At 45.3% G+C, this 22108-nt stretch overlaps 1 protein-coding gene across 17 annotated transcripts in view; it reads left to right on the top strand.

Annotated features, from left to right (window-relative positions):
• The window catches only part of SYNE1 (spectrin repeat containing nuclear envelope protein 1), a 561745-nt gene that overhangs the window by 345516 nt on the left and 194121 nt on the right, over window positions 1-22108 (top strand). For 15 of the 17 annotated variants that reach the window (XM_055134197.1, XM_055134196.1, XM_055134206.1 and 12 more), the window contains 7 exons: window positions 679-816; window positions 6571-6756; window positions 7280-7402; window positions 8376-8558; window positions 9701-9844; window positions 15912-16106; window positions 17212-17352. In XM_055134197.1, coding sequence (XP_054990172.1) covers window positions 679-816; window positions 6571-6756; window positions 7280-7402; window positions 8376-8558; window positions 9701-9844; window positions 15912-16106; window positions 17212-17352 — 1110 coding nt within the window. The remainder of the gene's footprint in view (window positions 1-678; window positions 817-6570; window positions 6757-7279; window positions 7403-8375; window positions 8559-9700; window positions 9845-15911; window positions 16107-17211; window positions 17353-22108) is intronic. The other 2 variants (XM_055134207.1, XM_055134205.1) reach the window with 1 other exon arrangement.

The following is a 22108-nucleotide window of genomic DNA, read 5'->3' as shown; positions in this document are numbered from 1 at the left end:
AATCTACATGAGAATAATGCCATTTAAATAAACATTAATAATACATTTACACACAAATAATAATATTATCTTGCATTTAATAGCTTCAGGTTCAAATATTAGTTTCCACATACCATGAGATCAAGTATAGACTGAAACTTTGCAAACTTTACTCAGAAACAAGTTAAATCAGGATATGGCAACCAATGAATTATAAAATATTGTCAATAAATGATAATGTTGCCTGGCACATTATAATCCTCATCTATTACCTTCTTACGTAGTGAGGGTGGAATGTAGTTGGAGAAGTGGGTGGGGTGAGCAGGGAAAGGAGATAAGAGAGAGCAGAGAATTCTAAAAGACACATTGTTAAAGCACATTTCAAACTTGGATTCTATTCTAAAGTCACCCGAAGTCCTTGACTGATTTTCACAAGGAATTCCTGGTTCACGATACTTTTATTTATTCATTTTTCAGAGTTGGAAAGTAGAAAAGCTTATTAGAAAGTAGAAAAGGAAAGGTGCTCCCCAAGTGGGGAGGAATTTCGTATAGGAGTAAGTTCTGTCCATGATACTTTTAAATATCACCGTCATTATAACAATACCCCCTAGTATTTCTGTATCCAATGTGAGGTGCTGAAGATGGATTTCTGGTTCCAGACTCAGAGTTCTCAGCTGTTATCTGGATGTTATTTTGCAGGCAGCATCCTATTTGGAAGATTACAATGAAATGCTCAAGTTAATTTTGAAGTGGATTGAGAAAGCTAAAGTCTTGGTACAAGGAAAGATCACATGGAATTCTGCAAGCCAACTTCGGGAGCAATACGTTTCACATCAGGTAACTGAAAAACAGTAATTTGCGAAGGGTAATCAGAGACCATGAATTAAAGTGACTAGACTAACAGAACATTTAGAGGTCATGATTCAAAATTCTTGAAGGTGTCAGATAAAAAGAAAGTGAAGGTGGGGCTGGAGCGATAGCACAGCAGGTAGGGCGTTTGCCTTGCACGAGGCTGACTGGGATGCAATTCCCAGCATCCCATCTGGTCCCCTGAGCACCACCAGGGGCAATCCCTGAGTGCATGAGCCAGGAGTAACCCCTGAGCATCACCGGGTATGACTCAAAAAGCAAAAAAATAAAATACCAACTCCAGTGTAGCACCATCACACTGTCTTAGCACTGTTGTCCCGTTGCTTATCCATTTGGTCGAGCGGGCACCAGTAACGTCTCCATTGAGAGATTTGTTGTTACTGTCTTTGGCATACTGAATATGCCATGAGTAGCTTGCCAGGCTCTGCCGTGTGGGCCGGATACTCTCGCTATCTTGCTGGGCTCTCCAAGAGGGACAGAGGAATCGAACCGGGATCGGCTCTGAGCAGGGCAAACACCCACTGTGTTATCGCTCCAGTTCACCCACTCTAGTGTATTAAAACAAAAAAAGAAGAAAGAAAGTGAAGGTAGTCCTAAGGACTTATCTGAAGACTTGGATATAACTAGTCATGAGATTTCCTATATCTGTAGTATGTATAGTATTGCACATTTGATAGATAGAGAGAAAGAGAGAGACGGACAGACAGACAGATAGACAGACAGACAGAAAGATGAGTCATTGATTCCTCTAGACCTTCCTTTCTCCAAATAAAAGAATTCTAGCCCTACCAGGTTCTTGTTTATCTGTAATTCAGCTTCTCTGATACAATTACAGAGATACACTAGGAAATTCATCTCCATGCAGGGTGGTGCCATCCAGGAAGATTATTGGCTCTGAACTCAGACTCCTGGGAAAGTGCTGCGTTTGGGTTGGTGTGATCTGGCGCCAACACTTATCCTTGTCTAAAGGCTGTGTTCTCATTAGGAAGCAGATATAAATGGGATTTACCCTGCAGAATGGTTGCGAGGAATGAATGCTGTGGCATGGAACAGCCTCACACACGCTGCTGGCATGAGGGATGTAGTGAGAGCTCTCCCCGTCCCCTCAGCTGCCCTGCCTGGCTCTCAGCGGGCCTCCCACAGGGAGTGAACTCAGGGCCCCTGAGACCCGGCCAGGATCCTGGTCACATGGGCAGCTGCATTACCTCATTTCCTCTGCAGGACTCCCAGCCGTATGATTCAGGAAATTATTTCATCTTTTTCTAACTTAGGATTCAATTAGATTCAGCTAGAGCTAAGAGCCTGGTCACTTGCCGTAAAGTTACAATATCCTCAAGTATCTAAGGGTTTCCTCTAGTCTGAGTTACTACTGCTTGGGTCTTTGTAATGCTCTTCCCCCGCCCCCCCTCCCCATTTCAGTTAACAGAGTCAAGCCTCTTTTTTTCTCCTTGGACTGTTGCAGCAGGCTCCTAATTGGTTTCTCTCTATCCAAGTACTTGGTTCACTCATTAATTCGGGAAAAATCCTTTCTTAAATAACTGTCATCTTCTGCTGTGGGCATTCTAATATGTTTAATGGAAAAGACTTGTAGAAGCAAGGAAATATTCAACCCACATAAGAAACTTAGGAATGAAAATTTAAAATTTAAAGATATGAGCAATGCAGGAATGAAGTACAATGGTTAGGGCATTTGCCTTGCACACGGCATACCAGGTTCGATCCCTGGCATCCCATAGGGTCTCCTGTGCACTGCCAGGAGTAATTTCTGAGTGCAGTGCTAAGAATGGCCTCCGAGCATAGCTGAGTGTGGTGCAAAAATTATATATATATTTTTTGACCATTTTAACCAATAAGTAAATGAGTCTTTAAAAAGTTGTACGTAAGGAAGTTAGCATTCTCAAAACACTAAGTAATGAGGTAAATCTTTTAAAAGGTAATTGGTACCATGTACTAGGATCATCAAAACGGTGTGAGTCAGTAATCCAAATTGAACAAATATTTTATGCCATATGAATAAATATAGTGGCAATTTAAAGGAATCTTTGGTGTCAAATAAAGCTACATAGTCATATATGTTGCATTATAGTATATTTTGAAACATAATCCTGGGGACAGAACGAGAGGAGAGTGTGGAGGTGCTTGCCTTGCACGTGACTGATGCAGGTTTGGTCCTGAGCGTCACATACAGACTCCAGAGTCCGATCTCTGAACACCACTAGCGGTGGCCCTAAAACCAAATAGTTAAAAAAAAAAGAAAAAAGATCATGGGGCCTGGGAATAACTTTAAAGGGCTGGATTGCAGGCTCTTCATGCAGTGCTCTGCCTTTGATCCCAAGTACCCCATGATCACCCCCAAACAGCCAGACACAATGTTAGCATTGAGAAGTGCTCAGTGTGGCACCCCGAAATAAGTTCACTGAACGGATCATTAAGTTTTTTAATAAAATAGTGCTCCGAGGGGCCAGAGAGGTAGCAGAGCACGTAGGGCCTTGCAATTCGGCTAACCCAGATTCTATCCCCTCCTCCCCTTCTGGTCCCCCAAGCATTGCCAGGAGTGACTCCTGAGTGCAGAGCCAGGAGTGATCCTGTGCACAGGTGGGTGTGGCACCAAACAAAAGCCGGGTGTGGCTCCCAAACAAAACAAACCAAAATAGCATAGCGGTCAGTCCTGCACTCATTCATTTATTTATCCACAGAACAATTACGGATGTTCCCCAGAGTTCTTTGCTTCCCTCCCTTCCTCTCTGTTGTTGGTGTTGCCACTGCAACGAGCGGGGCGGGGTGGGGGGGGGTGTCGCATGCTTGTCTGAGGTGCTGTCCCAAAGGTGTCTGCACCGAGAGCTGGTGTTTGCAGACTTCCCAGGTTTGACATTCCCCAGGGACACATATTTGGCGATGGAACTGGGCATTCCAAAAGGCAGTGACACCCACAGGGCGCTCTGCGCATGGAGCGGTGCCAGCTTTCAATTCCTAATCTCTTGCCTTAGACCCAGTCCCCAACGTTCAGGGTTTTGTTCATCAGAAAATACATTTCCTGCTCCCACAGAACATTCCCTGGCCCCAGGGCTGGTCCCCGGAGTTGACAATTAAAGAGGAGGACAGAGAGACTGACCTGTCCAAGCATGAGCCAGAATCGTTCTCAAGCCATACTCCCCCGAGTTTGAGAGGAAGGTTACGGGAGGTTTCTCAGGAAAGGGCGATGCTGAGCTGAGCCTCAGAAACACGCAGCCCACTTGCGGAATGTGTGTTAGACAAAAGCGCATGTGAAATCCCAACAGCAGGAGTGAGGGGTGGCGGGGAGGGGTCTGATGACCTGGAGAGTTCAGGGCAGGGAGGGGACTCAGGAGGCAAGCCGGGAAGAGGCAGAGAGAGAGGAGAGATAAGAAGAAAACAGACCCTGCAGGAACTTGAACTTGATCCTGCAGTCTCTGGCAGCAAGTGGCAAGTTCAGACGTGAGCTTTCAGCAAGGTGCCTGGAGGTAAGACGGCCTAGGAGAGGGGCTTCGGGGCTGCAGGAGGAGGCTAGATCCAAGGAGGCTGCCTCCGAGGGAGGTCGAGAGAAGCTAAAATCTCCGCCTATTACCGAGCTGGGCTTGGGCATGGGAGGGAATGTGAATGAGGGGGAAGGGTCGCCCAGAATGATTCCCAGAGTGTCAAGGAAGCATGGTGGGCTGTGAGCTGTGAGCACATGTGGGCCCCCAAACACAGACCCCCCACCCAGATGCTGGCATTTGACATCTCTCATAGAGGATCGGAATAGATTGTCACCTCGAGACTTTGCTTTGGGGGATCCTCTGGTCTTCACCTTGGAAATCAAAGCAGCCTGGATTGTTTGGGCTTGGGGGTGGGGGGCTGGCATTTTGTTTGGGGTGAGGTGGGGAGAAGAATGAAAAGTTTTGGGCAACATCCAATGATGCTCAAAGCTAATTCCTGGCTCTGTGCTCTTCTGATGAGGCTGGGGGTTGGGGCACACCGGGTGCAGTGGATAAAACCCAGGACAACAGTGAGCAAGGGAAGCGCCCTACCCTGACACAAAGCTGCATGGTTAGCCTAAAGTCAGTGCAAAGGAGAGAGAGAGAGAGAGAGAGAGAGAGAGAGAGAGAGAGAGAGAGAGAGAGAGAGAGAGAGAGAGAACAGTGGTTAAGGTACTTGCCTTGCATACGCTGGACCGAGGTTTGATCCCCAGCACCCTCTATGGTTCCCCAACCTCCACCAGGAGTGATTCCTGAATGCAGATCTGGGAGTAAACCCTGAGCACAGCCATATATGGTCCCCAGACAAACAAAAACATACTCCAGCCACCAAAAAAAAGAAAAAAGGTAGTGCAGAGAGAGCCTCACTCATTGTGCCAATGTCGGGTGAATAAGAAAAATAAAAAAAATTGTACTTATTAAATTATTTCTGTTACCAAAGATTTTAAGAGTAGTTTTCTCTTACTGAAAGTTGTCCCTGGGGTATCGGATTATAGGACAGTTTACTTTCATCTTGGCATTTGCAATCTCTTCCAAGCTTTATACACTATGAACCGTTCGTTGGGAAAGCAACATGGACTGATTTTTAGAATCAAGCCGCCCTAGAGTAAATGTCCCCTCTCACATCTCTCCTCTTTCGTGTCACACACCCATAGCCGCCTTTTCGGGGCTTGCGCAACTCTGAGCCTTACCTGTGCTGTGCCTTCAGCAGGAATGTCTTTCCCTTTCCATCAGTTGAGGGACAAACACCTTAGTGTCTGCATCCCAGTAAACCTCCCCACTGGTTACCTTTTTCTCCTCCCTACATCTTTCTGTCTTATTCCCTCACTTTTTCAGCTCATGCCCATTCTATAATTGTGTATTAATTATACGCAATTTGTATATTGTGTATTAATATACAAATTGTATATTAATTATACACTAGGAAACAAGTGGAGGTTGGGGAACCATATAGGGTGCTAGGGATCAAACCTCAGTCCAGCGTATGCAAGGCAAGTACCTTAACCACTGTTCTCTCTCTCTCTCTCTCTCTCTCTCTCTCTCTCTCTCTCTCTCTCTCTCTCTCTCTCTCTCTCTCTCTCTCTCTCCTTTGCACTGATTACTGATTTTAGGCTAACCATGCAGCTTTGTGTCAGGGATGTAGCACAGTGGGTAGGGCGCTTTCCTTGCTCACTGTAGTCCTGAGTTTTATTAATTGTGTATTAATACTAATACACGTGTATTAGTATTAATGCCAGCCTGCGGGAATAGGGCTGTTTCACGCCTCCTGCTATGCCGAGCAGCTCTGGCCCCTTGGCATCCCTAAAGGCAAGTGATGAGTGGTTTGAAGGTTGGTTTGGAGGGTTCTTGGCTTCTTTTCAGCTGAGATCAGGCACACTTAGATCTCAGCTCTAGACCATGAGAGCAAACCTTCTCTCAGTTAAGGCCATGAGCTGGGGAGTCATTACCCTCACCAGAGCAGAGCTGAGGGTCTGCAGGAACTGTGAGTCTCACTCATTGTCCAAGACTCAGCACCACATGGTGCTGGGAAATTCTAACCATTCCTGAACCTGGATTTTGTTGTGAGATGGGTAAGATGGTTAAGTAGAAACCAGGCATGGTATTTAAACACATCAAGACAAACAAGTACCTTGCCTGGTGCCCATGGATTATGACCCTGCACACTTCCTCCCGCCCACCTTCATGCCACCCCATTATCACCCACATCTCTCTGTCTGTCAGTGTCATGAATATTGACCATTCCTTCTAGACACTGCTGGAAGAATCAGAAGCAATTCACGGTGACCTGGAAATGATGGCTGAGAAAATCCAGTGCCTCACCAGCGTGTACTGTACAGAAAAACTGTCTCAGCAAGTGGCAGAACTGGGACGGGAGACTGGGGAGTTACGGCAGCTGCTCAAAACACGCCTGCAGAGCCTCCAGGATGCTGCCAAGGTAAAAAAGGAAAATGATCATTTCAGTTGAAAAATCAACTCTTAGGAAACAAAGATATGGGCTCGGAGAAAGAGCACAGAGCTTCAAGTGCAGTACCTTGTATGACTTTTGTTGTGGTAATGATTATTACAGAGGAGATTTACATATTTGCTTTGCTGTGTTTTTTAAAGAAGTGACAGCAAAATTTTGGGTCTTACAAAATGGGATTGAGGGGCCCAGAGAGAGAATACCAGCAGATAAGGCCTTTCACATGGCAACCCTGGCTCAAACCCCAGCACCACATATGGTCCCCTGAGCTCTGCCAGGAGTCAGCCTGGAGCACGGAGCCAGGAGTCAGCCCTGAACATGCTGGGCGTGACCCCAAGCCTCTCCCTCAAATACACAAACAGCAGCACTAGTGTTCCCTGCTCAGAGGGTCACAGCTTACCTCCCAGTGGCGTTTTGAAGAAGAGGTGATTCTTATTTATGACTCTGCACTTCAAGCCTCAGCCTCCTGGCATTGCGTTTTGCTTTTATTCCCTAGGACATGAAAAAATTTGAAACTGAGCTGAGAAATTTGCAAGCCGCCTTAGAGCAAGCCCAGGCAACTCTGACTTCCCCGGAAGTAGGTCGTCTCAGTCTTAAGGAGCAGCTGTCTCATCGACAGGTAAGCACGGAAAAATTCCCGGCTAATGTGGGATGTTAAAAAAAAAAAAAAAAAAAACAGGCCAGGGGCCAGAGAGATGGTGCAGCAGGTACGGCGCTTGCCTTGTCCTAGGCCAGCCTGGGCCCCATCTCCCACACTGAAGGTGGTCCCCCAGCACCACTAGGAGTGATCTGCCTGAGCACCCGAGGGTGGGACACCCCAAAATAATTAAAAAATAAAATAGAGGGGCTGAAGCAATGCTACAGTGGATGGGGCATTGGTCTTGCATGCGGCTGACCCAGGTTCGATTCTCAGTATCACATAGGGTCCCCTGAGCACCGCCAGGAGTAATTCCTGACTGCAGAGCCAGGAGGAACCCCTGTGCATCGCCAGGTGTGACCCCAAAAACAAAATAAATAAATAAATAAATAAATACTGTCACTGTCACTGTCATCCCATTGCTCATCGATTTGTTCGAGCGGGCACCAGTAATGTCTCTCATTGAGAGACTTATTGTTACTGTTTTTGGCATATCCAATATGCACAGGTAGCTTGCCAGACTCTGCTGTGCGGGCTCAATACTCTTGGTAGCTTGCCGGGCTCTCTGAGAGGGGCAGAGGAATCGAATACGGGTCGGCCACGTGAAAGGCGAACACCCTACCACTCTGCTATCACTCCAGCCATAAATAAATAAATAAATAAATAAATAAATAAATAAAATATTAGTCAGTTAGAGAAAAAAAAAGATTCCTGAACTGTGATATTAGCAAAAGATGTGGGCTAATATATATTTTCCTTGTGGGGAAGATATATATATATATATATATATATATAGTGTGCATGTGAATATGATATAGGTGCATGTTTATGCATATGTATTCCCTAGGAAATGTTTTTAACTTGTGACAGAGCTGCAGTCCAGTAGGTGTCTTTTGCTTATGAAATATACTATGAAATACACAAGTTTTGAAAGACGCGCCCACGCTCTTTTCAGCACCTGCTGTCTGAGATGGAATCGCTCAAGCCCAAGGTCCAGGCGGTGCAGTTGTGTCAGAGCGCGCTCCGGCTCCCCGAGGACGTGGTCACCAGCCTGCCCCTCTGCCACGCCGCCCTGCGCCTGCAGGACGAGGCCAGCCGGCTGCAGCACTCGGCCATCCAGCAATGCAACATCATGCAGGCACGTGCCCCCGCCCGCCCGCACCCCACCCGGCCCCGCCGTCCGCCGAGCTCGCCAGCTCGGCAGCCCCACATGACTCATGGGCTGCTTTTCTTAGCTCTGTGTGGGCTCAGCCATCGCGAGCTACCCCGAGTGTTCGAGCTGACAGATTGTTGTGGTTATATAAAATAAGGAGATGAAAGCGTTCTCATTTGGATCCCCCACAAAAGCCTGGGGAAAGCTCGTGATAAAAATATCCTTTGGTGAAAACTGTCTTTGAGTGAGGGTTTTTTTCCCCTAAAGAAAACATGTAAGGATAAACCTTATGTTCTCATGTTTTCATCTATTACTATTCACCTGAGGATCCTCTTCAACTCTGGAACTTAATTTTGTCAGTGGCGGTATGAAATTCTTTTACCCACTTCAGGTTACTGATGCATAAAATGTACTTTCCTGCCTGAAAATGAGGCCCCTGTGTAAGTTGTAGTCTTCTGCCCAATAAAAGAGAAACCATTTACTGGGAATAAATGGTAATGCTGACTTTGCAACTCCTTTCTGCTACTAGTTTATCTTTTCTCCTAAAATTACATCAGCTTTTGCAAGTCTCATTATGCCAGTAGCAATTTGGTCAACTCTCACTGTTATCTTGCACTTTACTGGAGTAAATTCCCCAAGGTAATAATCATGCTTAATTCATTTTTCTTCCCTAGAGCAGCACTTAAGCAAGGATCTTAGGGATATATATATAGAATTTTTTTAGAAGTCTAGAGAAATAGAACAGTGGCGCTTGCCTTGCTTGCCTTGGATTTGATCTCCATTATCCCCGACGGTCCCCGGAGCCCACCAAGGAGCCAATCCTGAGTTCAGAGCCAGGATTAACCCCTGAGAACTACCAGGTGGGGCCCAAAAACCAAACCTCAAACCAAACCAAACCAAAAAAGTAATTTTTTTTTTGACCATTTCTGAGACCCACCCAGCCCCATATCAAATGAAGAGCAGAGAGAAGACTGTACCATTGAACTCCTGAGTCACAGATACTGAGTCAACTTGAGGTTTTGCATGCTCTGAGGGCTCTCCCCGCATGGTTAGTTTGCCAGGATACACAGGCAGGCCAGACTCCCGGGCACTGTGACATATAACATTGATCATATGTGTTTCTCCAGGAGGCTGTGGTACAGTACGAACAGTACGAGCAGGAGATGCAGCACCTCCAGGAGCTCATCGAAGGCGCTCACAGAGAGATCGAGGATAAACCCGTGGCCAGCAGTAACATCCAAGAGCTGCAAGCCCAGATTTCCCGGCACGAGGTAAGCATGAAATGCCTTTGCCCCCCCCACCCCCACTGAGACCAGGACTCCAGCTCAGTGAGCTTGCGTGGTTGGTTTTCAGTGGATGCGAGAGAGGGGATGCCCTGCCTGGCCCCTACTGCATGCAGTTATTTGCAAGACCCGGGAACCAGAGTCTTCCTCTTGATCCCAAACCCTCCTCACACCTTGTGTCTGAAAAAAGGTCTATCAGGCCTCCCTGTCTCCCGTGCTCAGAATGGTCACAGTGAACACACTGAAACATAAGCCCTTTCCTGTGCTGAAAGCCTGCAAGAAACATCAGTGTTCAAAGCTTGGCCACTTTGATGGCCCCTTTGAAGAAAAGGGATATTGCATAGCAAAGAGAAAATCATTTTGCTCTCTTGAGTATGCTCATTGCAGCTCCTTTCCTGCTACCAGAGCTTGGGCCCTGTTCTGTGTCTCCCAGATTGTACTCATGAGCATCTTACCCATTCCCAAATGTGCCTCCTGCCTTGTTCCTCTGACATCATGACCATCTTGGCCCCTTCCTTGTCAGAGACTCAGAGTGAGCTCATTGGTACTTAGCAGTCCATTCCCTTTCCTGACCCTCTCTGCTGACCCTTGGACATCAGCTCATTGCAGCTCATTGCAGTGAGTTTTGGTTTAGTGCCTGCAGGGCAGGGAGGTGGAGAGACTTTACACTGGGTAGGGTGCTTGAGTGCCTTGCACGTGGCCAACCCGGGTTGGAACCCCAGAGGGTCTCCCGAGGCCACCAGGAGTGATCATTGATTATAGGTCCAGGTTTAAGTCCTGAGCACTGCTGGGTGTGTCCCTCACCTACCAAAGAGAAGGTGTTTGGGGTGAGAGAGAAGCAGAGTGTCTTGTTTTTCTGTGCTAAGACTGATGCTTCATTTATTCTTCTAGAAGTTCTATTTTTGTGGTGATAAGTGCAACAAAATAATTTTCCAAATCAAATATAACAGTTTTTCAGAAGATTCAATTGTTGCCTTTTTTAGGGATGTAAAATGTAACTGTCTTCCCTCTTCAGTAGGGGACTGAAGGGGGGGGGGGGCTTTTGCCTTGCACACAGCTGACACAGGTTCAATCTTCGTCATCCCACATGGTCCCCCAAGCATTGCCAGAGGTAACCCTTGTGGCATAACAGCATCTATGGCTGTGCCTCCCCCCCAAAAAAAGCAAAAAAAAATTCCCAATCAATTTCTTGTCATATTCAATGTAGCCACCATTTCTATATGATTTTCAAAATATTTCAAGTAAATGTTCCATCCTTATTTATTCCTACACTGAAGATATCACCTTTCCGTTTGTTTGGGGCTCACACCTAAAAGTGCTCAGTGCATCATCCTGGCTCTGTGATCAGGCATCACCGGCTGATGCAGCTTTGGAGACTATATGTGGTGCCAGGGATCAAACCCAAGTCAGCCATGTAGAAGGCAGGTGCCTTACCCATTGCACTATCGCTCCAGACCCTGAAGGTATCACCTATGCCAACAATTCCTCTTATGCCACTGAACCATTGATTGATTCAGTCTAAGTGTGATGCAAATATTTGAAACTACAGCTTATATAATATAAAATTATATAATGTAAAATTATATAATATATAATTATATAAATATATACATTAGGCCCAAAAAAGGTTTTTGAACTTTTCTTGTATCAGCAGACCAGCAATGGAAAACCACTGCATTAGACTATATATTACCAATTCATTTTATAATCATTTCCATTTCATTTTGTCAGGTCTAGAATTCTGCTGTAACTTTTAAAAAACTGTATATAGTACATAATAGTACATACACAGTGGAGAAAAAATATATTTTCAACTCTTGTGTGGAGTAATAATTATCATGACAAAATTTGCTTTATGTTTTTAAATCATTTTCAAATTAGTTTTATGTTGCCTTTCATAGCAACTCAAGGAGTAAAAGTCTTTCTTTTCATCATTTTTATTTTACTGAAAGGAAAGCAAAAAATGACATTTTAATCAAAAATAGAAAACGCCAGGAGTCAGAGTAATAGTATAGAGCTTTCCTTGCATGCAGTTGACCTGGGTTCAATCCCTGGAACCTCATATAGTGCCCGGAGTTCCATCATTATTCTATTGACCCCTTACCCAGTTTGCCCACTTTTTTCTCCTTCCCCCTTGGAAAACCATCATTCTGTTGTCACTAGGCTGGTTTTGATGTTATCTGCCCTTTTACTTTGATTCTTTATCTTCTATTTGTGAAGCCTCTAGGTTATTTATACTGCATCTATATCCACTACATCCAGCGACAGGGCAGATTGTTACTGTCTGCATGTCATGGCTATAAGAAATAATGCTGCCACGAATACATCAGTGCCTAGATTTTTGAAAATTCATGCTTTTGTACTTTTGGACAATGACCCTGCTTTTAAACATCTTCCTAAATTCCCCCCATCTAGCTGCTGATAAAACTCAGATTCTAATCTGTATCTGACTTCAAATTCCATGGTTTTTCCCCTGCTGGGAGAAATCTTTGGTGATGCCATAGCTCACAAGGAGGCTGAGGGTGCAGGGGTTCCATGTGTGACCTTGCCCCTCCCCTCCCTGCAGTGCTCAGCATCAGTTCTTTCTGCCATGCGATCTATGCTATACTTTCCTTTTAATAATGACGTTCGCCTATAGGAGGGTCATTGTAGGCATCCAACAAACACAGGAAGGAACGTGCAGAGCCGGGGATGTCTGCCTGGTGATAACACGAAAGTTCAAAAGATGGTTTTTTTCTTGCATTTCCACTCAGTCTGCTTTGGGGCTGGAATTTTTATCTTGACGTGGGTCTGGATTACTTTAACTTCACCCAATAATAGCTGATAATTCATTCATTTCTAAAGTATTCCCATTTTCCATAATAAATTATCAAAGCTTTCATGTAATAATAATAATCATGATCACGATCATGAAATCCTGTTAATCGTCGATTTCTCGAGCAGGCTCAGTAACCTCTCATTCCTCCTTTCCCTGACATCTTAGAAGTCTCCCAATGAGGTCACACTGGGGGCTCTTCAGGGTCAGGGGGATGAGATCCAGCTTGTTACTGGATTTTGCATATGAATACACCATGGGAAGCTTGCAAGGCTGTCCCATGTGGGCAGGAAACTCTCAGAAGCTTGCCAGTTTCTCCCAGAGGGAGAAGTAGGCTAAAGATATCTCTTCTGAGAGCTTACTTTTAAGTCTCTCTCTGGGCTGTTGATGGGATTACACACACCTGGGTTCCTCTGCCAGTACCTTCATGCGTGAGGCCTGTCTGAACGTGTGGAGAGGGGCCTCGAACATGGCTGTAGCTAGGTTCCGGTGGTCTTTGGCTGCTGAGAGCTCTGCTCCGGGTGGGGAGGAAGCTAGAGCCCATCTCCTCTGAGGGGCCCTGGGGAAGAACAGCCAAGCGTGCGGGCAAGAGACTCTCTGCAATAATAATAATAATAGTAATAATAATAATAATAATAATAATAATAAAAATAAAAGATTTTGCCCCCTTTTATCTTGGTGTGGGGGGGGTCTGCCACACCCTGTGGTGCTCAGGGTTCAGGGTTTAGTCCTGATGCTGTTACTCCTGGACCATAGGGGTTGCACCGGAACAAACCTGGGTCTGCCTCGTGCAAGGCAAATGCCTTACCAGGTGTGCTATCTCTCTGGCCCCAATCTTGCCCCTGGTTGAAGAGGGAGGGACTCGCCCAGGATGTGCCATTGTTTTCCCCTGACACCGCCCTGCTCCTGAGTTCAGCAGCCGCCTGCAGCGGCGATACTGGCCCTGAGACTTCGCCTTTCTCTAATGCTGCTAGTTCTTTTTCCCAAGTCCCCTGGGAATAGGGAACTCAGGAGCCCTTAGTTTTAAGGTTCACAATTGCTCTATCTCAATTGTATGGTGTTGGCCACCAGGCCACAGAGGCAAAGGGGCCCGGCCGAATGAGGTGTATAGAAGAAAGTTCTAGAGTGTCATTTCTCCAGGGAAGAGTCCTGGGGAAACAAACCAGGGCAGAGGGCCATGAGCTTCCCAGTAAAGCCAACTGCCTGGAAGTGGAATTCCAAACCACCCTTTCACCAAAGAAGCCACATAAGTTTGATGCCCCGTGAAGCCGAGAATTCTGATTTAGAAATGGGGGCTGCTGGGGCCTCAGAGATAACACAGCGGGTAGGGTGTTTGCCCTGTACTCGGCCAGTCTGGATTCAATCCTGGCGGCCCAGACGGTCCCCTGAGCACCACCAGGAGTGATTCCTGAGTGCAGAGCCAGGAGTAATCCCTGAGCACCTCTGAGTGAGGGCCAAAAAATAACCAACAGAAAAAGAAACGGGGGCTGCTGTTAGTGTGGATCCTGCCCCAGAGTGACCAGCGTGTTGGAGTCCAGAGGGCAGAAGGGCCTGGCCACAGCCACTTTGGAGTCCTCGCATGTTGCCCTAGGGTGGAGTGTGCTTAGAAGCTTCTGACTTGTCCCATACCTAACACAGTATCATGGCGCCTTGCCAGCTGATCCCTGTTCCTATATCAATGTGTTAACTAATTCTAAGCAAATATTTTTTTCTGGAGTGTCCAGTGTTAGGTATTAGACCAGACGCAGTCAGAAGCTAGTCATTATTATTTTCAAAAATTCCCCATTAGGTTTAAATATTGGCTGCTCTGAAAGATAAAATCATGGTTTTACCATGTTAAGTCCTTTAAAAGATTTTAATGATATACTTAGATATGCAAGTCATAAATTCAGTTAGAAATTCAGGAGATAAATATGTGCAGTGCATGCATATATTCAATAGATGCATGTTTTTCAAGAGTGGACACATGCTTTGGAAATTCCTGTACTCTATTGGAAGTCAAGATACTGGTGGGCGAGAAAGATCCTATGGGGCTCTTGCTTTGAATGAAGCCCAGCTGTGTTCAAGCCCCATGATCCCATATGGTCCCCTGAGCCTGCCAGGAGTAATTCCTGAGTGCAGAGCCAGGAGTAAGCTCTGAGCAGCACCAGGTGTGGCCCCAAAACCAAAACCAAATAAACAAATCAAAAACCAAAACACCATTATTTTAAAGCCCCTGAAACTAAATGTCTTTGAGAGAAAATGATTCTGTCTAAACACTAAATGGCAGACTTCCAGGCAAAGGAGCTGGGGGGGAGGGGCAGAGGAAAACTTCTACTTTTAGCATAATATTATGAAATGTACAGCTTGGTTTCTGCCTTTGTTTTGTTTTTATTTTGGGCCACACCAGGTTGTGCTCAAGGCTCACTCCTAGCCCTTCATTCAGGCCTGGATTCTGGCAGGAAAGATCAATCTTTGGAGCAAGAGAGTTGTAACTAACGCCTTAGTTCACATTTTAGATGATTAATTTAAAAAGACATTTTAAGAGCCTTGTGTTTCCCTGAATAAGTAAGTCTGGGTAAACGTTTTAAAACGTCCCTCTGGGGGGAAGAAAGAAAAACACCCCCCAGGAACCCCCAAATCCAAACAATTTCCAGCAGCAGTTGAATTTCAAAGCCGTTACGTTTCAACCCAAAGCGTCCTCTGGGAGAATCCGGAACGCTTGAGACACTGGGAAGCAAACGGAGAGGGGAGCTCGGATGATGCATATCCAGAATTTTATTTTGGAAATCGCTCGCATGCAAAGAAACTATTCAGGTGTCCTGTCTGTGCCTGGTGTAGCTTGCCTGGCCAGAGCAGCTCCCGGGAACTGGTTGAGAGCTGACCTGGGGAGGTTGCAAGGCATCCAGACGCCGTGGGTGAGAGCGGCTGCGTGCTGCGGGCTCCCGGCCAGTGTTCATGCAGTTCCTAGTCGGTCTCATTTCCAAAGGCTGGAATTGCTGGCCGATTTGCACCGCTTTTTTTTTTTTTTTTTTTTTTTTTTTTTTTTTAAGTTTTGCAAGGAGCGTCTCTGGGCTCCCGGGTCCCCGCCGGTCTTCCGGGCGGGCGGGCGGCTCCCTGCAGCCCCGTCCACATCCTGCCGCCTGCGCTGGCCGCTCATTGGCCGGCGTCGGGAGGAAGATGAACAGCGACTCGGGCCGTTTCCTTCTGATGCTGCTCTGACACCCGAGGGGCGGGGTGCGGGGGGCGATGTTTCCGCAGGAGCTGGCTCAGAAAATCAAGGGCTACCAGGAGCAGATCGCCTCCCTGAACTCCAAGTGCAAGATGCTGACGATGAAGGCCAAGCACGCCACCATGCTGCTCACGGTGACCGAGGTGGAGGGGCTGGCGGAAGGCGCCGAGGACCTGGCCGGGGAGCTCCTCCCCGCGACCTCAGCCCACCCCTCTGTGGTCATGGTAAGCCGGGGTCAAGGGTGGCTTGGCCGGGCGCCGCCGCTGCGCGCTCCCTTTCTTGCCCCGCGCCCTCCCCGCTGCGTGCAGGGGGGTATTTTTAGGGACCTTGCAGGCGAGCTCCCGGGCGGTCCTTAACCTACCCCTGGGGCTCAGGCCGGTCGCTGCCACTGTGTAAACGGTGGCGGTGGAAAGCAAGCTGTGTGCGCGACACGCCTGGCATGACTTCACATGCCAAAGGTGGCCCCGGGTTGTAGTTTCTTCAGTGATAACACGGAGTCCCGGAGCCGCAGAAACAATGCCTGCACAGTCCCCTCGCGCGCGGGGGGATGGGGCGCCCCAGCCCAGGCCACAGTGGCTAACTGGGTGTTTGTGTATTCTGTTCTGTCAATGTTTAATAGAAAAATCACTGAAAAGACAACGTGAGAAAGTCCAGGGTTGGGACTTTGCATGGAAAGAAATACGTTGCATTTATTCTGCGATTTTTAAAAATGGTTATTTCTCCCTCCCGCACTTTGCATGGAAAATGCATGCATTATTTTGGCAAGTACAACGCTTCCCCGGGTACTACATATTTTCCACACCTAGATGTTGCCTTAGCCAGTTGCCTTAGCCAGTACGTGAACCCCCTTCGACTTTGGGGGTGTTCTGTTAAGTTTGCAGTGTGTTTCTCATGGGGACTATTTGGAAGCCGAGATGTCTGTGAAAGACGTTTTATAGCCAAACTGAAAGTTTGACTTCATAGACCTGCCTGTCCTTTATCCTGTATAACTGTTGATTTTTTTTAAGTTATTGATGAAGATGCAATCCAGACTAGAACTATCAATTCAAGAAACATTTGCTCAATAGTAAATTTCTTCAGTGTGCCTGCACCCCCAGCCCCTGTTGTCTCTACACGATGATATCACCCCTCCCCCCCCCCGCCTTAATCTTAATCTAACCTCACAGCGTGCAGCACTTCTAAATACTAACCCAGAATCCCTTTGTGCATTTGGCCTCAGCCATTCTGACGTTTGTTGTGTGATTTCTGTTGTGACCTGTGCCTTGCCAGGTCTTTGGTTAACAACGCTAATGGAGTTTCATGTCCTTTGGGTTGCATTTTATGTGGCAGGTGACTGCAGGTCGCTGTCACACTTTGCTGTCACCTGTCAATGAGGAGTCTGGGGAGGAGGGAACCAACAGTGAGATTTCTTCTCCACCTGCCTGTCGCTCCCCTTCACCTGTGGCTAATCCAGAGGCTTCTGTTAACCAGGTACCGCCCACTGGCACTGCTAGCTAAGATCTCTGGGCGGATGCAGAACTCCATTCACTCTTGCCACCAGACTCTAGCGGGGAAACTTGGACTCGGAGCAGCACGCTGTTGTGTGTGATCACTGCATTGGATGGTGTTTGACCACAGCCCGCTCTATACGCCGTCTCTCCTGGGCTATTGGCAAGGAGATGAGCAAAATTTAGGTCATGGGATTAATAGTGAGAAAAGACCCTGTTTTTCAGCATTACAGCTTCCGTTGCTGCCAGTGGTCTCTAATGGAGTCCTGCATCTGAGCAGAAGGTGAAATGTTAGTGACCGAAATATAGCACGGTGCTCTTACCATGTTCACTGTTAAACATTGTTTTGACACTACTAGCTTCAACTTGTAAAATGGATAACTGTTCATGTCATTACTTTTATTTTATTTACTAACTATGATCAATATAAGGACTGTCTGACCAGTGTATACATACAGCCACATTTTATTATGCATTCAGCATGGAACATATTAAATTAAGAATATTGCAACCTTTTCACAAAGCCCTTGAAGAGAAATCAAAGAAATGCTCTTATGTTAAACAAATAATATAGTGCATGTTGAGTAGTACTTTTTTTTTCTCTTAGCCTAAGTAAAATTAAAAAAATAAGGGCCCAGGTAGTAATTCTGTAGTAATAATAATTAGTAGTAATAAAAAATTGCTTTGTGTGCAATAGGACCTGAGTTCAATCCCCAAAATGGCAAATAAAAAGGGGAGGGGGGCCAAAGAAGTTGACAGTTATTATTAAGAAAAATGGATTAAATGGAAATTATCTTATCAGTTAATCCTATTTTTATTGTTAAATAGAAACATTCCACTTTAGGGTAATTGTAATAAAGAAGTCCTCAAGGAGTAAGATAAAATAGATTAAACCTTTTCGTTAAGGGAGGTTTCTTAGTGAAAATCCTTATTGCTCCAAGTAAGTTATTGATACGTCCATATACCAAATACTCTCTGAGCATCTGGTTAGCCCAAAATCTTATGTTGGGTGTCAGAGATGCCACAAAGAACAAGACAGCAGCGATTGAATCCCTCAACTTCTATGGAGTAAAGAAAGTGGTCACGAGACAAATAATAGCAGGCACCACAAAAGGAAATTGTCATTTTGTTTTATTTAATAGATCCACAATTAAAAATTGTTTGAAATGTTTTATTTAATTTTTAAGTGTAGAAAATTCTGGGTGACTTATGAATTTGCCTTCTACATTCTGATTTGAAATACACACACATTATTTAGCCTTTGGAGTTCTGGCCTTCTCTGTGCTCACAGATGTTAATAGAATCCGAGGAATGTGACCGTAATCAGCTGTTTAATATACCAGATGATTTTATTCTACACCAAATGTTTAATAAAATAGAAAAATGTTCTTCAAATGTTCAAATTGAGCAGGGCACCTGGGCCTTAAGATGACAAGGTGTGAGGACATTCCCGCATCTAAAATTTTAATTCCTTCTGTTTGTCTGGCTCTGTTCAGGGCTCGCTTCTGTCTCGGTGATCAGGGATCACTCCTGTGCTCAGGGATCTGTATATGGTACCAGGAATGGAACCGCAATATCTGTGTGCAAAGCCAATGCTCTCTCTAGCCCTCAAGCTCTCAATTTTGACACAACTTCTCATGAAGTGTGTTTCTTAGGACGCAGGTGCCCCATGGCTGATGAAATGTGCAGCTATTACTCTTTAGTTGTCAGAATTCAGCATTCCCTAAACTCCTGAATGAGGTTATGCTTCCTTTTAATCCCTTTTAAGCGCCTTCCCATCTTAGGCATGGGAAAACAGTAATTAAATCACGCCGTTAGTTAAATTAACTGTCTGTGAGGCCACGAGTTAGGGAAAACGACTTGATTTAGTTTATACCCAACAGTCTTTTCACAGAAAGCTATTTCTGAGTTTGAGATCATCCATAGAAATGTCCCATTGGTAGGGCCACATCAAATTCTATATTCTGTGAGTATATAGAATTTACTCTATATACTGTAAGACTTCAGGAATCCTAACATTCCTGGAGTTAGGTTGACTTCCTGGGCTAACAGCTTGACCAGGGCTGTGCTGGGCTTATCAGTGTTTTCTTGAAACTGAGAAGACCCACTAGGATGCCTCTAAATTCCTGTTCTCGGGAGCCCACAGTAGAGAATGCGCACAGCTGTTGGAAGGAGCCCCTAGATGTAACAGCTGTATAACATCACAGCTGTTTTAAGAAAGGGTTTTGTGCTGTCTGCTTGTGTAAGTAGATCTCCATTATATAACTAACTGGTTTCCCCCACCGCCCCGGTGTTCCCTCAGTGACAGTAGCTATTAGCTGAAATGTGATAACAGTTTAGCTTTGTGGAGGATAGAAGTGAGTAGGCAGCCCCAGGATTTACGGCTGGCTGCCGGATCCTCCCAGAAGGCAGCTCAAACTTTCTCGGAAGAGTTGATAAGAAGAGGTTTGAGAAAAGTGATGGGTGATTTTTGTGGAGCACTGAACTCCAAGTCTGGAACTTAGACTCGGTCCCACGTTTTTTCTCTCTAAGCTGAATGGATCTAAGCTGAATCTCTCTAAGCTGAAGGAAAGTTCCACCTTCGCTCATGTGTTCTGGGAATCTCCCAATTCAAGTGATAAAACTGAAAAATTAAGCATAACTGTAGTTTTCCAAATGTGTTTCCTTAAAAATCTCATCATATGGCTTATAACTAAGGCATGTCATCAACGGGAGGGCCGTTTCTTTGTAAGGATGATTCCTTTCTGTACAGAATATTGCCATTAGTCAATCAGTGCTTAGAGGATTGATTAATTTAGATTATTAGATCAATGCTATCCTCTAATAGACCTAAATTATTTCTATAGTGAAGGTGATATATTTTCAAATCTTTTTAACAAACCAGGAGTTGTAATTCCTGACCAATAAGTTTCTCTCTCTCACACACACACATATTCACACACACATACACACATATATACACATTCACACACACATACACACATATACACACATACCTGCACATATATACACACATATATACACATACATACACACATATATATGCACACACATATACACACATACACACACAATTTTTTGTAACAGTTGAGTCTATTCCAGGTCTTGGAGAGGATGTTTTGCAGCAGCACTTGATTGAGCATGGTTACACTGAATTTAAGAGTCTTAGCCTTCATATATTCAATCATGTTGCTTAAACATTCATGCAGCCAGAATGTGCAGTAGGTACATGATCTAGATTTGTATGATTCACACAATGGCAAAATCATTTAATGGTGCATTCCTCAGAGTATATATATCCCCATTGTTCGGCTAGACTGGACTCCATTAAAAAAAAACACACAGTTTACAAAGGTGTCTCGTGTACATGTACAGTTCATTAGGATGACCATAGAGACTGGCTTCCCGGTTTCCAAGCACAGCACAGTGTGTCTGGGATGCGAGAAGTTCATCGGACACAGAGTGAGCCCCCATCTCAGGCTGGAGTAGGTTCAGGAATGCCCCTTACTTGGAAAGGAATGCAAGTGAAGCTGGTAGAGTGATGGGGGGATTTTCAGGGAAGGAAGGAAGGAAAATAGCTCATCACAGGAACTACAACCATATGTGTCATTGGAGGAACATGATTTAGAGGAGGAGGGAAGGTGGCAGAGCAAGGCCAAGAGGGGTGTGGGGAATACACACATGCCAAAGGACTTGAACTCTGTCCAGAAGTTCATAGAACAGAACTCAAACTAGAGGGTGCTAAAATGTCCAGAACTGAGTTTTAGAGCACATCTCTTAACAAGTACAAGGGAAATTGGCAAATTCATCACCAGGGTTGCGTTGCTTGATCCTTAGGAACAGAAATTGCCTCCTCGGTCCAGGCAGGTGATGTAAGAGCATAAAACAGCCTGGGAACGGCCTCACCTCTGCCGAAAAGGAGACACACTCCTCTCTGTTAGGATTCCTAAAGTCGTGTTGTGTAAGATACAGTGTCCTACAAACTTCTGCTTTGCCAGAGAGTTCGCAAGTCTGGATTGCTCAGGAGTCTCTGCATGAAGAGGAAAATCTAAACTATTCACAACTGCCTGAGCCCAGGGAACTTTATGAGAAGCAGAGGTCGCCCCGCAGATGCCTGTTGGCATCCTGGGAATTAGGAAGTGGTTTCCATAATGAACACTGGGGTCCTTGCTGTGGCCCGGACCTTGTGCAATAGATTCTTCATCCTTCTGTGAGTGGGTGGCATGAGAGGGAAGAAAATAGAGAACCCGTCCCAAGTTTATAGCTTGAGTGGGTAAAAGTTCCATTTGTTGAACAATGGAATACTTGACAACTTTTTGTTTTTTTGCTTAATTTATTTCTTAGACTGGATTTTTTTGTTTTAATCTTGTGCTTACAGAGCCTGCAGTTAGATGCGTGTAAATGGCTGTGTGAGTCTAACATTGCAACATGAGTGGAAAAAAACAAACTATGAAAGAGGAAAATAGAGTAACTAGGGAGAGGGAAGAAGAGAAATGAAAAAGAAATTGTTTTCCCAATCTGACAGTTGGTCATATTGAATGCTCTGAGACTGGTAGTCGGAAAAGAGATAAAATGATTATTTTTATTTCATTGAAAAATATGAAAAAGTAGTATTTAAGATTATGGCAAGAGCAATTTCAGAGAAGTCATTCGAATTGAAACCCAGGATGGTAGTCAGAAGTGGATTAAGAGTGAGAAAACATCCAGTGTAGACTACTCTTTTCATCAACTGAACAATG

This window comes from Sorex araneus, chromosome 4 (assembly GCF_027595985.1).
Source record: "Sorex araneus isolate mSorAra2 chromosome 4, mSorAra2.pri, whole genome shotgun sequence".
NCBI lineage: Eukaryota > Metazoa > Chordata > Mammalia > Eulipotyphla > Soricidae > Sorex > Sorex araneus.
This window is presented reverse-complemented; position numbering and strand designations above follow the sequence as displayed.